At 39.9% G+C, this 13,707-nt stretch overlaps 1 protein-coding gene across 1 annotated transcript in view; it reads left to right on the top strand.

The window, feature by feature from the left end:
* Positions 1–13,707, top strand: part of COL24A1 (collagen type XXIV alpha 1 chain) — a 304,137-nt gene that overhangs the window by 20,320 nt on the left and 270,110 nt on the right. Inside the window, exon 6 of the mRNA XM_036348461.1 lies at positions 3,660–3,713. Coding sequence (XP_036204354.1) covers positions 3,660–3,713 — 54 coding nt within the window. The remainder of the gene's footprint in view (positions 1–3,659; positions 3,714–13,707) is intronic.

The raw sequence follows: 13,707 nt of genomic DNA, 5'->3' as shown, positions 1-13,707 counted from the left end.
TACTACTTTTTATAATCAGGGCAAAAAAATGTAGCTGGCCATACAACAGCAAGATGCCTTTCACCTGTATGAAAAGTATGCAGCCTCCCAGATTGTGAGAGGGATGTCTGACTGCTGGTTTAGGCCTGACATTCCCTGAGGGGTCCCAGATTGTGAGAGGACACAGGCCAGGCTGAGGGAACCCACCCCCCACCCTTGCATGAATTTTGTGCACTGAGCCTCTAGTTGCATTTTAATGAAGGAAGAAATATTTGATGAATTAATTAAATGTTATCATTAATCTCAATCTTACCATTAATTTTTTTTAGTGTCTACTGTGGCCTGCCATTGTACTACCAGCTAATTAGGGATGAGTGGGGCAAAAAATTAGAACAAGATATGATCCTAATCTCAAAAATGTTACTGTTTATATGCATGTACATACTAATACATAAATTCCAGTGCCATTTTCATACCTTTTTGTAGATAGTTCTACATACTTCTTCTTAAGTCCCACAGAAATTGTGCAGTAATCATAATTATCTTGTTTCCAGTTGAATTCATAGAATTTATGGGATTCATCATATGGATAGTAAATGCAGAGTTAATGATATATCTGAGTTATTTGACTTTTAGTCTAATATGCTTTTTTATTTTATCATAATACTCTCAAACACACACACACATATGTTTAGGTAAAAAGAAACTAATGTTTTAATGTAAATATAGCAACACATTTTTATTAGGAGGAGTTTACTGCTTTCATGTGCGGATGAATACAAAATGAGTCTTAAGGAATACATCTGGAAGCTTTATTTAGACAAGCACTTGATGAATGTGATACAATTAAAGGATGTTTATGTTTATGTGGTATATATTCACAAACTTCTAAAATCCCTGAATACTCTGGTGGTTCCTGGTTGAAAGCTGATCTTTTACATGGCTTACAAAGTCTTTTAAACTTAAAAAATATCGCATCATATTAATGGACTATACAGATATACTAGTACTAACAAGTAAAACAAAAATAATAATTTAAAATCTTAAGGACTTTCTCATCTCAAACGTCTAACTTCTGGTATTTTGAGAAAATAAATATCTACTGCTTACAACACCCCCAGAGTGATATGTTACATCAGCCCAAATGAATGGATACAGCTCGTTAGGGCACACTTAGGTGCCCCTGGTGGCACTGCCAAAGTGGCACCTGAATTAAATTACATCAAGGTCCAATAGTATTGAAAGGATGCTTCATTATGGCAAATAGTCCCTCCTTATGAAATGTTATGAGTATGAGTAAAGCCACAGCTATTGACATGACAGGTCCCAATGATATGCACTTTGAGATGACAAATTGCAGAGAAATAGAATAGCTTAACCTCATAGCTTTCCTTTCTGTGTATAAACAATGCTATCAAATGTGATGACGTGTAAAGTTTGGAGATCTTAATGACAGCTGAGCTGACTGCTGCTTAGGATTTCTGGGCCACATCATTAAAACAAAACAAAAAACATTTCAAAATGCAAAATAAAATCTTAAGGACGTTATTGCCGTGATGGGACTGAGTTCACTGAATCTAAATACTTTAGAAAGGGAGTGGGAATTTAATTGATCCCTTAATTATTACAAGGAAAAAATATGCAGTCCGAGAAACAAAAATGCTCTCTTTTAAAATATCTACACATAGGACATTTAATTTCTTACTGAAATTTCAGAAATTAGAGTTCCACTCTGTTTTGGTGATTGCATTAAATAAAGTCCTCAAATTAAGCATTTAGGTGGCTTCTCTGTACAAAATATACGGTGGTTCAGAATGTGCTCAGTATTTCTATAAAATACAGAATGAGTCAGCTGGGAGCGGGGGCTTGGCAGTATGTCAGCCTTTTTTTTTTTTTTTTTTACTTTTTGAGTCACTTTATACTAATTGTGGATAATACTAAAAAGGAGAACTGTAATAAGATACAGGATTTAATAGCAAGTTACCATTGAGCTTTAAGTGAAATCCATCTTTTAAAACTGAGATATATTTCTAAAATGGTAAAATTTAAAAAATATTCTTAGAAATTATATTTACATTAAGTTGGGTTCAAGTGAGAATATTAGTGATATACATACAATATGAATACAAATAAAATATAAATATTAAATTGGTGGGCATATAGGGGCGTTGGGAAACAATTGAATTCTATTTTCAACTATTTAGCAATTTTTACAATAAATATATGGTTAATAATGAAACAATAAAAGCAATGCCGGTGCTAGTCCTTCAGAATGTAATACCCACTAAATAATATCTCTCATAGTGCATAGATAAGTGTTTAAGTCCTTTTGGGATCTCATGGCAAGCAAAGATCATTTAAATAATGGTAATTTTTCCTTTCTCATAAGACACATGAGAGAGTATTCTAATTTTTTGGGTAGGAAAACTCTGAAGGGGAATCAAGTAATCCACATGACTAGAGCTCGTGGAAGGAGATGATCTCCTATTTCCCACTGCACTTTTCTGTTTCCTCTGTCAGAGTAATAAATGTAAAAAAAAACCAACAACAAAAAACTGTATCATCCCATCGCAAAAGGAAGACATCTGAAATCATTGAGCAGGTGCATTAAAATGAATATTCGAACAAGTGGAAAAGCACTCCATTGTTAATAATCCGAAACATCCTTTTCTGACTGCTTAATCTGATGACATATTAAAATAGTGCACTAATAACTAAACAGAGCGTAAACAGTCACTAAGGAGTCTATTTGGGTTATTACCTGAGTACTCTTTTTTCTTTCAAACACCATATCTATGTAAATAAATATATATAAACTTTTGCACAGTAAATTGCTGCAATGGAAACGGGAAAGGGAGGTAAAGAAAAAGTGCACCTAGAGAAAGCAGGTGTAATATTATACCCTCGCCACCCCCCATTCCTTTTTGACAGGCTTCTCCCCCGCCCCAATTCCGCCCACTTCACCCCTATACTCTCCCCTTCCTACCCCAAGACAGGCTGGCAGCCCTCATGGGAGTTCGGGGAGGAGGGAACCGAGGGGCCTAATTGGTGACGTTTGGTCTGTTGGGCCAAACACAGGGCCCTCCTGATCATTTTTCACTGTAGTTGCGCTCTAGTGGTGCCTTTGCAGGAAGGCGCCCTTGCAGTCCCGCCAGGGGAAGTGCCCCTTTGAGGGGTGGGGGGGGTGGGGGTGGGGGTGGGGAAGAGGGGCAACTACAGAAAGGCAGCCCTGCTCTCCACAGCCCTGCATCCTGAGGTTCAAGGTTGCACACGGGAGACCCCTCGGGCTGTAGGTCCTCACCAAAAAAGAGCAGCACCGATGCCACACCAAGTGCTTGTAGAATTTTAAAGTAAACTTTAGTTTTTTAAAACACGGTAAACCTTGGAGCAGTGGGAATTGGGGGAGGAAGGTCATTCCTAGAGAAAAGGACACCGGAGAAAAAGGTGCGGGACCACGGAGGTGGGAGGCCCAGTACAGGTGTTCAGCATCCGGTGAGAAGGCCCGGGGGCTCCAGAAGAGCTGTCAGAAGTTCCCAGAAACAACGTGGAACTTGAGTCCGATTGTGAAGATCAGAAATGAAGGCAGTGAGATCTTGACGCCCAAGATGAAATCCTGTCGCAAGGGAATTCTAATTTTCAATCCTCTTTTGTACCATTAAACCTCTGTGTTTTGTTCCTAGGGTGACCAAGGCTTGTCTGGATTAGTGGGCCCCCCTGGTGTGCAAGGTGACAAGGTAAGATGCAGTTGTGCTTTGACATAATTAGGTGTCCTGACTCCAGGAGCTCTTCAGTTCCTGGATCTCCTTTTGCAGTTGAGCCTAAAGCCAATGTGTTAAATTTCTTTTCTCAGCAGTAGGAATTAGGATGCTGTCCTAATCCAGGAAAGTGGTCCCTGCAAAAGCCAGGGTTGTATGAAAAGGAAAATAAAACCCTTCTGTTAATGATGAGAACATCACTGATAGAATATGGAAGATGTTTTAAAATTATATTAGGAAAGAACCTAATTCTGAAACTTTGAAGTCACTTTTTAAGTTTTATATATCCAAAGGAGTTACATTTGGTTATAGGTAATACATTTGGCTTTTTTTAAAAGGGGTTCTTATTTTATTAGGAAATAATATTCTGTGCCATGATATATATACAAATGTGAAGCCTGCTGGGAAGGGTGGAAGTGAGGATTGGAGATGGCTACTACAACACAGTAGTCACACCCATATGACTCAGCTTTCTCTGAGGTTAAAAGAAATACTAGCACAGCTATGCTAATTAGTTCATAAAATATGTTGTTTACATTTTCTTCTATATATTCAACTTTTTTCCCGCCCCCGCCCGCCCCCCCCCCCCCCCCCGCCCCGACATTGAGTTCTTGATTTTCTACAGGGAATAAGGAAGAAACAAAATTTCTTTCTAAGCTATTAAGAGCCCCAGGATATTGGAGGGCAGTATTTGACATTACATGGATGTCTAGATACATATAAACATTAACCGTGTTGGTGTTTTAGTGTGTCATATTCCTTCCCCCTTGGGAGATTTAGGTTGGAGGTGATAGTCAGGCTCTGGTTACTTGGCTCAAATTCCATCTGCTATTTTCTGGTTCCCATAAACCGTGGGTAGGTTGCCTAACCTCTCTAAGCTTTAGTTGCCTCATCTTTAAGATTTGAAGATGATACTACCCACTTCATAGGGAGTTCTTAAGAACATGGAATGAGATAATCCATCCACTATACTGCCAGACAAATAGCAAGCCCTTAATAAATGTTAACCATCAGCTATTTATCTGGTTTTGGAAAGGATCCTGACCTTGTTTGCTTTTCTTCAAAACCCTTGCTAAGGGCTGAATTGTTAAATGGTGAAAAAGATTGTGATCTCATGGAGTAGTTTTCCTTCCATGACCACACCATTATTCTCATGGTCCTCAGACTAGCCTTCATCCTAGATGCTACTTAGAATCTGATAGCTCCTTTGAGGTTGTTGGTTTCTCCCAAGGAGACAGGAAACTGCAGAGTGATCATTTCTAACAGAATTGGTCATGATATACAGTCATGAATTTGCTTGATTAATGCTACTTAGCATACCCCTGACCACTAAGGATACCTCTGAGGAAATTGTACTGATGAAGGGCATCAAACAAAGAAAATCTCTTAATACAGGAATTACCTTAATTGTTTATTTGATATTAAGTATAGTTATTTCACCCTAAATAATAACTGCATATGAGAAAAAAACAAACTAATCATTAGTTTCTGAGGTTAGATTATGCCTATGGCTGATGAAATTAGCAATTCAGAAAGAAAAATACTAAGTAAAAGTTGAGTGATTATTATGTAGAAGAGGATATAAGGAAATATTATGTATAGAGAAAGTTTTAAAAGACTAATGTTAACCATTAGAGAAGATTATCATTTGAAACTTGAAATTGTATTCACTTAAAGCAGAATATGTTAGCTTCCAAAGCCCTCTGCACATAATATATGGATCTCATCCCATCAGTATTTTAAAACATTAAGAATTTTTTTTTACTCTGTGTAAATCTAGTAAAATGAAATAGCATTAATTTAAACAAACTGGGGGGAAAAGGTGCATCTTTCACAGACTCCTTTTTCTACAATATGATTTTTAAAACTTGTAAAATCTGGGCTTTTATTGTTAACTAATAGAAATAGACCCTATAGAAATCAGGGATATTGTTGTATTATCAATTATCAGCTGTAGCTGCATTTTCTCTAGGGAAGATTTAGTTGAAGGTACTTAGAAACTAAATTACTTTCTGGTAAATGAAACATCCATGGTTTACTATGATTTGAAAGTAATTTAGAACAGTTGAACTATTTGAGATGATTTTGTAGCTTTTTCTGAGAATGTTTTCTCCTTTTTCAGAGGGTCTATAGTGGGAACTATATACAGATTTTTTTTAAAAAAAAGTATTGCCAGCAAAAGGACATAAGGACTCAATCTAAGCCTAAGGTGATTTTCCACATAAGCAGGCTTGGAATAAGTTTTTTATCACAGTCTATATGCATATCTTACTTTAATAGGAATGTACAATAGGAATACATTCAAAATGAGCTTGATAGACTGTTCCTATCCTTTATGTGAAAGGGGAAATGATTATTGGGTAGAATGTTTAGGCAAATTATTAGCTGTTTATGGAATTTACTAATTTTGATTCATTTTTGAACTACCGAGGTCACGCTCAGATTTACTTCCTGCAAACAGGATCTATGCTAGTAGAATCCAGCATAACAGTTCATATTCGCTATAACCTAGGGCAGTGATGGCAAACCTATGACACACATGTCAGAGGTGACACGCGAACTCATTTTTTTGGTTGATTTTTCTTTGTTAAATGGCATTTAAATATATAAAATAAATATCAAAAATATAAGTCTTTGTTTTACTATGGTTGCAAATATCAAAAAATTTCTATATGTGACTCGGCACCAGAGTTAAGTTAGGGTTTTTCAAAATGCTGACACGCCGAGCTCAAAAGGTTCGCCATCACTGACCTAGGGACTCCTATTCTTTCATCATTTCAGTTCTAACCCTAAAATGGTAGATGAATTCTATAGTCAAGATAAGAAGTTAAGTTATTCATGTTGTGAGATATCTCTGATAAGTCCAGGGAGTTTAAGAGAATTGCTCAGGATCACTCAAAATTATAGAAAGATTAAGAGATAAAACTTACTGATACTGAATTCACTGTGCATTTAACTGTTCTGTTCATATTATAAGAGATGAATAAGGTACTTGGGTTTTGATTAGTATAAAGTTTCTTACATCTTTTTATTTATTAAACCATTTTATGAATTATTATAACTATGACTACTAACATTAATAGTTGCTATAAAATTTTGTGCAGTGTTCCAGCCTCTCTGCAGCTCTTTGAGATTGATACTATGTTCAGTATGTTATAAATAAGTGGTGTATAAAAGAGTTAAATAACTTATCCAAGGCCACACAACTATTAATTAGTACAGCTAAGACTCAGATCCAGGCCTATTTGACACATGGCTGTGCTGTTAATAACTTGGAGTAAAGTTTGCCAATTAATTAATTAGTTCATTAAGCCAATTTTTGTTAGATGTGTATTTCAGTATTCTGACCATCTCAAGAATGTATGCAAGAGGAAGTAATTTTTTTTCGTGAAAGCTAAGGGAACAAATATAGTTTTGGATGACAGATAATAATGACTTCATTATTCCTTTTCCCTGGGAAAGGAATAATTCTTCTAATATAAACCATACTCAAGTAATATTTAAAATGACTACCAGAAAGTTGTGTAGATAACATTGACAACTCTTGAAAACTGTTGAGATAAAGAAAAGATTAATGTGAAAAATGTTTTGAAAACTAGAATTAATATTGAGTCAGAAATAACAAAGCAGGTAAATCAGAAGCAATATTTTCTTTCACTCTTCAATAGATTTTTTTTGGTTTGCTGTTTTCTTTTCCCCCTTTTATCTCTCTCTCCCGGACTTTTAAAAAAATAATTATTAACATCTTTAACAAGCAATGTGCTTCTCCAGATTGACAGGCTACGTTGTCTCAATTTACCTACCTTCATATAACTCTTATTTTCCTAGGAACTGAAGTATGTTTCACTTCCCACTAAGTGTCTCAATTTGTGCCAAAAAGCAGATAGTTTGATCCAGAGTGCATGTTGAATTGGATGGAAAACAAAAGTCAGAATTCTGAGTTTGGACTCCAGATGGATTTTAAATTGGTTTTTAATATAGCTGATCAGTTGCTACATTAATATTGAAAGTCTGCTATTTAAAAGTGTAAGAACATTAACAGTGCTTTCAGTTGGAGCATTTTTTTTTTTTTTTGATCCGGGGATAAGCCAGATGGGAGAAGTTAAGCATATCTTATCATGAAGGTATAACTCAGAGCAGTTGTGAAATAATGCACACATTTTTAAAACATATTTTTATAAATAATGAATGGCACTAATTTTCTGCATATCAAAAATACTGGCTACTATGGTTTTAGTAATAATTACAAATAGTGTGAATTCTTATTCTGTTTTGGTGGAAATATTTCAATTATTTTAGAAAGTATTTCCATTACATAGGAAGTGCACAATCTATACTAATAAAAGGGTAATATGCTAATTAGACCAGGAGACCTTCCAGGAGACCTTCCAGGACACTTCCAGACATCCTTCTGGACAAAGCCATGGTGGCAGGGCTGAGACAGAGGCGGTTAGGAGTGAGCAGGGGGTGGGGCAGTTGGGGGTGAGCAGGCAGGCAGGTGAGTGGTTAGGAGCCAGCGGTCCCAGATTGCGAGAGGGTGCAGGCCGGGCTGAGGGACAACTCACCACCCTGTGCACAAATTTCATGCACTGGGCCACTAGGATCTTTATAAAGTTGAAAAGGAAAACATCAAGTGGAATGCACTGTGATTTATCAGTCACTCAAAAACTGCAGCTTTTCCTAATCTGTCTAAAGCAAGGACAGCATGAAGGAGCTACATTAGTAGTGAGTGTTGATGACAACAGCAATAAAAGTATATCAAGATTAGAATAAAATCAGTGCCTGTAGAGAGAAATAAGAAGAATTCCATTTTTTTTGTAGTTAATTGTATAGATGGTCCTCTCACCTGCCCATTATCCCTGTAAAAATCTGCAGAGCTGTGTTTCATTTGGGGCTGCTTCCCAGTCTAAGTGCAGGACTGACAGGTCATACAAACGCTGCTGCTGAGGGGCTATGCTGTCACCACGGTGACCATCTTCTCTGCAAGCTGTCTTTCCCACTAATGACAGGGGAAGCTGAGAACAAGGCAACACAGCACTGAACTCCCCGCAGGCAAGCCAGTGGTTGCCAAAGTGGTGGAACTTGTGGGACTTTGAAAACTTCCCTGTGTCCAAAGATATTTCCCTTAGTCTGGCTTTGATGATTGACATTCTAACATTAACGATAAATGCATTTGGCTAAAAGTCTCTTAGTTTCCAGAAGTTCTTTAAAAATTTTCCATGTCCTCAGAAAATGCTGTCATCTGTCATGTAGCACCATTCTGAGAATTAGTTTATTATACTGTGTTTCTCTGTGAGCCCTCACTGAAAAAGACAGTAAAAGCTGATGGGACCCAAGTAAACACCGAGTGCTAATTAAAGGAGGTTAGTGGGTCAGGAGGGTGAGGAGCTGGGGACAAAGGTTGGCAGCGGTCTGTTTTGTGCATGAGGGAAATATGTGCCAAGAGAGAGGGAGGTGTGTGAAATAGAGAGGTTTGTATTATATTCATTCTCTGTCTCCTCAAACTCTGCAGTTATTTGGGATCATTCTTCTATTCAATTTTGTAAAAAATATATAATAAAACTCCTTATTCTTATGAATTTAGAAAAGTCATCACTTTGCCCCAAGAAGTGCTTCCATTACCATGGTTGTTGATTTTTATTTCATTCTGAATTCTTGCTTAGAGTGTCTTTTTTAGTCAGCTATGGCCATCTCATCACAATTTCTCAGTGTTGCCATAGCTTTCCCTGGTTATTTTGGCCAAAACATGGTGACAGGCCATTCTCTGTATTCCTCAAGGCATTGCTGATAGGAGTCCTGCAGTTTATGCCAAACTTAACAGATACCTAATCTGTTAACTAATGTTATTACATTAAAGAAAAAGAACATTTAATATCGGCTTTCAGACAGAAGTGCAGTAGCAGCAGCTTAAAGGACATATATGAGTGATTTCAAAGTCCTGAAGTGCAGCCCTGGCCGGGTGTTTCACTTGGTTTGAGGGTCGACCCATACACCAAAAGGTTGTGTCTTCGATTCCCAGTCAGGGCACATACATAGGTTGCAGGTTTGATCCCCGGTTGGGGTGCTTCTGGGAGGCAGATGTTAAAATAAGTATTAAAATTAAAGTATCTATATTAAAATTAGATTCTAAGTCCCAATTCTTATTGGCATTCTTGGTAAGACAACTTTCCATCACAACAAAAATTGAGACAATTCTATAATTTATTGCAATAGGTTTTTAATCTGTTCTAAAGCAGAATTTATAAATTTTCCTACCAGCTTTTCTCAATATTTCATTAGAAAAACATCATATGTTGCTAGTTATGGGAAACTTTTGGTTATTCTTCATATGTTAGTATAGAGAACAGTAACTCAAATAATATTTTCAAAAGACTACAATATAAACTACTTTTTTCAAATAGTATGGCAGATTCCTAGATTGGTGCTTTGCCAAAGCTTGCAGTTTTATCAATAACTTATTCCCTTTGATTTTTAAAACTTTATAGACTAGTGTTTAAATAGAAATAAATGAGTTATATAGTCACAAATTTAGAGAATAAATGGAGGCCCTTAAACAATAGTGGTGCTAATTCCAGTATATTACAGATGTAATAATATTACACTAAAAGTAACAAAAAGATACTCTTTCTCTTACTTGTCACCTTTCAACATTAAGAGAATTGAGATATCATATTACAGACTTAGAATTTATTTTTCACCCAAGTAACCCTTCCTTTCTCCCTTCCTCCCTCCCTCCCTCCCTTCCCTCTTTCCTTACTTCCCTTCATTCTTCTTTCCTTCTCTCTTTCTTTTTTAAAAATTAAATTTAAGAAAAGAGAATCTGACTTATCCCCATTTAGATAAAACTCTTCATTTCCGGTCATCTCATAGGCTACTGACCAGACTTTGTATTGGCCTCCTTTGGATTAAGTGCCATCTGTTATGGCTGAGGTGGAGGAGGAGAGAGCTCATGAAGAAAATGTCATGACTGTTTGGTGCTGTCCCCTTACCGGAGTCTCTGGATGAGGAAGAATCCCTCTAAGGAATTATGCATACAGAAGATAACATGGTTAACACATCTAGTTCACTGTTATAAAGTGCTTCTGGGAAAGGAAGCTCAAGAAGAAATTGTACCACCACTGCATCATGTTTCACCATGGGCTAGGCTAGGGAGAGATGAAAATCTGGTCAAAAATCACATGGTAGCCAAAGAAAGAAAGTATTTGGCTAGACTCATGAGTTCATAGAAATAAAGCTAAGTAAGTGAATAAATAAACACATCCTATCTAATAAAAGAGAAACATGGTAATTGGCGTACGACCGCTACCCTTCCCATTGGCTAATCAGGGCAATATGCAAATTAACTGTCAGCCAAGATGGCGGCTGGCAGCCAGGCAGCTTGAAACTGACATGAGGCTTGCTTGCTTCAGTGACGGAGGAAACCAACGTTCCCCACCTGCCGCTGCAGGCCTCTGAGCTGCAAGCAACTATGTAACAAACATAGAAGCTAAGCAAAACCCCAGAAACCTGCCGGGCTTCAGCCAGCAGGATCGCAACATTGTAAGCAAAGGCCAGAAACCTACTTTCAGCAGCAGAGGCCTAAGAGCTGGAGCCAAGCCTCAAAGCTAAAGCTGGCCCAGAATAAAAAAAGAAAAGAAAAAAAGGAGCGGTTGGGAGCTTCAGTCACCCCCAGCCTGAAAACAGCCCTCAGCTCCTCACCCAGACTGGCCAGGCACCCCAGTGGGGACCCCCACCCTGAAGGATGTGTGACCAGCTGCAAACAGCCATCATCCCCTCACCCAGGCTGGCCAGGCACCCCAGTGGGGACCCGACCCTGATCCAGGACACCCTTCAGGGCAAACCAGCCGGCACCCACCCATGCACCAGGCCTCTACCCTATATAGTAAAAGGGTAATATGCCTCCCAGCACCGGCATCAGCAGAGCCGCAAGGCCTCCCGGCACTGGGATCAGCGTGACAGGGGGCAGCGCCCAAACCCCCTGATCACCCTGCGGCTCTGTGTGTGACAGGGTGCGGCGCCCCAACCCCCTGATCGGCCCTGCTCTGTGTGTGACAGGGTGCGGTGCCCCAACACCCCCCATGGGCCCTGCTCTGTGTGTGACGGGGTAGAGCCATAACCTCCCCATCGGCCCTGCCCTGAGTGTGAGAGTGGCGGCATCCCAACCCCCTGATCGGCCCTGCTCTGTGGGTGATAGAGTGTGGCGCCCCAACCCCCTGATGGGCCCTGCTCTGTGCGTGACAGGGGGCTGCGCCCCAACCCCCTGATTGGCCCTGCTCTGTGTGTGACAGGGTACAGAACCCCAACCCCCCTGATTGGCCCTGCTCTGTGCATGACAGGGGGTGGCACCGCAACCTCCCCATCGACCCTGCCTTGAGTGTGACAGGGGATGGTGCCCCAACCCCCCAATCAGCCCTACCCTGAGCATGACTGAGGGTGGCATCGCAACCTCCGATCGCCCTGCTCTGTGTATGACAGAGAGGCGCCCCAATTCCCCAATCGGCCCTACTCTGAGCCCGAACAGGGGCTGCACCTAGGGATTGGGCCTGCCCTCTGCCACCCGGGAGCAGGCCTAAGCCAGCAGGTCATTATCTCCCGAGGGGTCCCAGACTGTGAGAGGGCACAGGCCGGGCTGAGGGCCCCCCCCCCCCCCCCCCCGAGTGCACAAATTTTTGTGCACCGGGCCTCTAGTTTAAGAAATGAAAGGAAAAGGAAATAGGCTTATGGCGGAGAGTTTGTCTACTTTTGTGCCTCTCACCTGGCTCCTCATTCCTCATCTTCCTGACACTCTCCTAGGAGCTGTTAGCTCTCACTCTTCTAGAGATGCTTTCTCATTCCAGGGAGCTGTCTGAGGACATTTCTCATTTCCTGTTATGAAAAGTGAAAGCAGTTTAGCTTTTTGTATATTTTTATATGTAGAATCTTGTATAACATTTGGACAACTGAGAACAATATGTCTCATTTTGTAATTAGGCTGATCTTTAATTATCTTAAAAAATGTACACGTTCAGAGCAAAATTCAGTTAAACATTGGGTATATTAGATGCTATTGTTAAGTGTGCAGCTTAATACTAGCATGACTCGTGAAATATAACTCCTTTTATTAATGGCAAACAGCACCAGATGTTAGACTGTGGTCCTTGAGTTTGGCTAAGAAAGATTCAGAGCCAAGAACTCAAATATAACCAAAAGTTTATTTTAAAAGTCACGAAGGTAGAAGAAGTGAGCCAGCTGGGCTGTGTGGACTCAGGAAACAAGTTACAGAGGCAAAAGAAGGGCCCTTCTTTTGGAGAGGGAAAGGCAAAGAGAACAAGGCTGGGAGAAGGAGAGAGGAAAAGGTGCAGGCATGCTCCAGAGAGTAAAGAAAGAAGGAAAGAAGGGAAGGGGAAAGGCGTGGGCATGCTCAAGCACCCACATTGGGTCCTTTGTCTTAAGGGGTTTTACCTGTTTTCCAAAGGCAGGGATTTTAGGGGAGGTCTCAGGGGAGGATTTCAATAGAATATTCATCAGCTTTCCAGGTGTGTCCTTCAGGGTTGTGGTCTTTACTGATTGGTCAGCGCTAGGATAGAGGGTCATTAGTCATTGCATCTGGTCCTGATGTCAGCCACAGGCATCACTTCATCTGGTTTTGCTGCTCTTCTGGGCCTAGAGCTGAAACATAACTGTGGCCTAAATGTTATCTCTAGTTTGACCAAAACTCTGTATCTGTGGTCAACAGATCTGAGGCTTTGTTCTTAAGATTATTTGATTCCAGCCAGAACCTCATTGTCCTGAGGGCTTAATGCTTAAGGAAGTGGTCACACAAGGGCTTGTATGGGAGTTGCAGGAGGCTATTCTCCAGCCCCTTGTTCCTCCTCTAAGGGGTTCTACTACATGATTAGCACCATGACAGGGGAGGGAAGGTCAGGGGAGGGTCTAAACCAGCCGTGGGCAAACTACGGCCCGCGGGCCGGATCCGGCCCATTCGGCTGTTCTA

Source organism: Myotis myotis, unplaced genomic scaffold (assembly GCF_014108235.1).
Source record: "Myotis myotis isolate mMyoMyo1 unplaced genomic scaffold, mMyoMyo1.p scaffold_m19_p_2, whole genome shotgun sequence".
NCBI classification, from domain to species: domain Eukaryota; kingdom Metazoa; phylum Chordata; class Mammalia; order Chiroptera; family Vespertilionidae; genus Myotis; species Myotis myotis.
This window is presented reverse-complemented; position numbering and strand designations above follow the sequence as displayed.